Genomic DNA, 3,964 nt, shown 5'->3' on the forward strand with positions numbered 1-3,964 from the left:
GAGGGAAAGGAGGAGCCCTGTGGAAATAACTCCGACCTTCCCCAGCCTTGAGCATCCCTGGCAGCTCAGCTTTCCATGGAATTCACTCCTGCTCTTCCCCCTCGTGCAGGACAAGGCCAGCAGAAGAACATCCTGGATTTCTTCGGGAAATCCCAGAAGCAACAAGTCGGTCCTGGTGGGATCAAAGAGGAGCCGCGGGATCCCTTTTTCCCTGGAGCTGACGATTCCTTCAGCAGCCACACGGACCTCAGCAGCGACTCCTCAGCTCTCCTGGAGGATGAGGACATCGTGCCAGCTCCCAGAAGAAAATCCAGGAAGCGGCCCCTCGCCACCACAGCCTCGGGAATTCTCAACCCGGAGCAGGATTTGTGGGGGGAGCCCGAGGAGAAGCCGCCGGTTCCTCCGGAGCTTGACCAGGTCAAGCAGGAACCGGATGAGGTGGAAGTGGAGCCAGTCCCTGATCCACACTACGGACTCCTGGGCACTCGGAACTGGGAAGAGCCTCAGGGAAATCTGGATGAGCTGCCTGTGGAAGTGCTCAGGCACATCTTTGCCTTCCTTCCCGTGGCTGATCTGTACCAGAACCTGAGCCTGGTGTGTCGCTGCTGGAGGGAGATAGTCAGGGATCCACTGGTAAGGAATTCCCTGGGGATTAATTCCAGCCTGTCCCTTCTCCTCCTGCTCTGTCCTGTCTCATTGTGGCTCCTCCCAGCCATCCATGCTCTGCCTGTCTCTCTCTGTTCCTTTAAATCCCTTTTTTACTCCTTTTTTTTATTCTGTCCTCTGTCATTTTTTGGTCTCCTGGACCATCTTCAGGTACCAGTCTCAACACCCCTCGTTGCATTCTTTCCCTACATGGAAAAAGAGCATCCTGCAAGGCTCCACAAAATCCCCCTCCACTCTTTTCCGTGCAGCCTTGCAGGGAATTCCTGCTGGAAGACCAGGATGTGTCTTCTCATGGTTGGTGTTAAGTCACTCTCCTCCAGCCTCTGCGGTGGCTCCTGTGGCCAAATGGGTTTAGAGGAAAGGCCTTGAACTCTGTTTTTATGGAGTTTGGTTCATCTGAAGTCCGGATAAAGTTGGGAACCCGTTTTGGCTGGAGGAAGGATCCCTGAATCCCAGTTAAAGGTGTCTCCAAGGCAGCTCTCCCCTCACTGTTCACCCTGGAATTGGACCAAGAGGCTTCTCAGCCCGACTTGGGAGTGGTGGGGACTGATCTCAGCCCAAATTCTTGTGGAGATCCGAGTTCTCCTTCGTGCCATTCCCGTAAATTTGGATGGGAAAGGCCGGACACAAGGCAGGAGGCGTCCTGCTCTCTCCTTCATCAGTCATCAGTGTTGTCAGAGACTGAACCAGTTAATGATTTCCACGTTCTGAGAGCACCAGAAGAGCTGAGAAGAGGCAGCTGCTCCCCCAGCAAAGCCCAGCTCTCCCTGGGTGCTGCTGAAGGACCTTTGGGTCAGTGGGTGCCACTATCCAGCTCTCCGTGGTGCAGAGCCCTTCCTGAGGCTGCCAGCTGGATTTCCAGAGAAGGGAAGAGCCTGGGAAGAGGCAGGTCCTGCCAGGCAGGAAAATCCTTTTTCTTATGCCAGTGTCCTCATCTGACCTGGACTGTGGAGCTCGGATGTTGGAGCAGGGTTGGTGCTGGCACAGCAGGCAGCTGCAGCTGTCCTTGGAGATGGGACACCAGCCAAGGGTCCTGCCCTTTGGCCACAAGAAGCCCCTGCAGCTGCAGGCTGGGCCAGAGGGGCTGGAGAGCAGCCAGGCAGGAAGGGAGCTGGGAGTTGGACTGGGCAGGGAGCTGAAGAGGAACCCCAGTGTGGCCAGGGGGGCAAGAGGGCCAATGGCTGCTGGGCTGGCTGAGGAACAGTGTGGCAGCAGGAGCAGGGCAGGGCTTGTGCCCCTGAGCTGGGCACTGGGGAGGCCACCCCTGGAGTGCTGTGTCCAACTCTGGGCCCTGAGCTCAGGAAGGCCCTGGAGGGGCTGGAGCAGGGGCAGAGAAGAGCAACGAGGCTGGGGAAGGGACTGGAATGCCCTGGACATCCCCAGGGGAGGGAGTTTTACAATCCCAGAATCATAGAATCAGCCATGTTGGAAAAACCCTCAGATCATCCAGTCCAACCCTTGATCCAACCCCGCCGTGGTTCCCAGCCCATAGCACTGATGCCACATCCAATCTCACCTTAAACACCTCCAGGGACTGTGACTCCACCCCCTCCCTGGGCAGCCCATTCCAATGGCTGAGCACTCTCCATGGAAAAAATTCCTTCCTGATGTCCAAGCTGACCCTGCCCTGGCACAGCTTGAGGCCGTGCCCTCTTGTCCTACTGCTGGTTCCCTGGAGCAGAGCCCGACCCCCCCTGGCTCCCCCCTCCTGTCAGGGAGTTGCAGAGAGTGAGGAGGTCTCCCCTGAGCCTCCTCCTCTCCAGGCTGAGCCCCCCCAGCTCCCTCAGCCTCTCCTCACAGCACTTGTGCTCCAGTCCCTTCCCCAGCCTCGCTGCTCTTCTCTGCCCCTGCTCCAGCCCCTCCAGGGCCTTCCTGAGCTCAGGGCCCAGAGCTGGACACAGCACTCCAGGGGTGGCCTCCCCAGCGCCCAGCCCAGGGGCACAAGCCCTGCCCTGCTCCTGCTGCCACACTCTTCCTCAGCCAGCCCAGCAGCCATTGGCCCTCTTGCCCCCCTGGCCACACTCGCGCTCCTCTTCAACTTCGCTCCCCAGCACAGCCTCAAATGCAGTGTCCTCCCTGTTTTTCCTGGAGAAATCCCAACAGCAGCTGTGGGAGGACGGGACTTCATGGTCACAGGGATTTTAAACACTCAGACCCTGCTCGGGGCTGATCTGGGCTGAAAAGATCCCCATTTATTTCATGCTTTGATATTTCTAACTGAACTAGCATCACCCTGTTCCCATCATTCTAGGAAAAACCATCTTTTTATGGACTGATTTCCAGACTTTGAGCCTTTCTTTCCTAAAGTTTCCTCTTTCCTTCCCAATCTCCTGTCAGGTATCTGTCCCCACCGAGCTACTTTTTGAACTCCAGGTCTTTGGAAATCACCTTTTTTGGGGCTTATTTGCCACGAGAAACCTCTTTGGCAGTGCTGTGAGGTGAAAGCCAGTGGTTTGTGCTTCCCATTCCAGTTCATTCCCTGGAAAAAGCTGTACCACCAGTACCTGATGAGGGAGGACTCGGCCCTGCGCAGAGTTGAGCAGATCCTGCGGGATTTCTCCATCACAAAGGAGCAGGAAGGATGTGTCTTGGGGCTGATCACGTGAGTCCCATTCCCCTGGAGATCCCCAGGCCTTCCCTGCTTTGGGGCTTCTTCCATTTTATCCCAGGAATTACCAGGAGAGGGATGGATTTGTCTCCCCAAACGTGCAGGAAAATGAGGGAGGGGAAATGATTTCAGTGGTAAAAATCACTGGGAGGGTTCTGGAAAATGGGGGGGGAAAAACTTTCCCTTGCTTTCCTTGTTCTGTTTGGAGCGTGTGATCGTGGAATCATGGAGTCATTTAGGTGGGAAAAAACCTGTAGGATCATGGAGTCCAAGCTTTCCCAGCAGTGCCAAGGCCACCACTGACCCGTGTCCCCAAGTGCCACATCCACAGGGATTTTAAATCCCTCCAGGGGTGGGGACTCCAACACCTCCCTGGGCAGCCCCTTCCAAGGCCTGACCACCCTTTCCGTGGAGAAATTCCTGCACAGTTCTTGGCAAGCCCGAGACAAGCCCTTGATAAAACCCAAGTGCTCTACTCAGATCCCTGTGGTCCAGAGGTCAATTTTGTGTGGCAAATAAGAACCAAACTGGGTTAGGAACGGGGTGGATCTGTCTTCTGGAATCATGGAATGGTGTGGGTTGGAAGGAGCCTTGAAGATCATCCACTTCCAACCCAGGGACACCTTCCACTGGAAGGAGACCTGGAGAGAAGACAGAAGGAGTTTCCAGATGGAAGTGTTTCAGAACTGG

At 55.9% G+C, this 3,964-nt stretch overlaps 1 protein-coding gene across 1 annotated transcript in view; it reads left to right on the plus strand.

Annotated features, from left to right (window-relative positions):
* The first annotated feature begins 45 nt into the window (after positions 1 to 45).
* Positions 46 to 3,964, plus strand: part of FBH1 (F-box DNA helicase 1) — a 33,771-nt gene continuing 29,852 nt past the window's right edge. Inside the window, exons 1-2 of the mRNA XM_027670225.1 lie at positions 46 to 633; positions 3,138 to 3,269. Of these exons, the coding sequence (XP_027526026.1) occupies positions 76 to 633; positions 3,138 to 3,269 (690 nt within the window). The 5' untranslated portion in view covers positions 46 to 75. The remainder of the gene's footprint in view (positions 634 to 3,137; positions 3,270 to 3,964) is intronic.

Source organism: Corapipo altera, unplaced genomic scaffold, assembly GCF_003945725.1.
Source record: "Corapipo altera isolate COAL_440 unplaced genomic scaffold, ASM394572v1 328, whole genome shotgun sequence".
Taxonomy (NCBI): Eukaryota; Metazoa; Chordata; class Aves; order Passeriformes; family Pipridae; genus Corapipo; species Corapipo altera.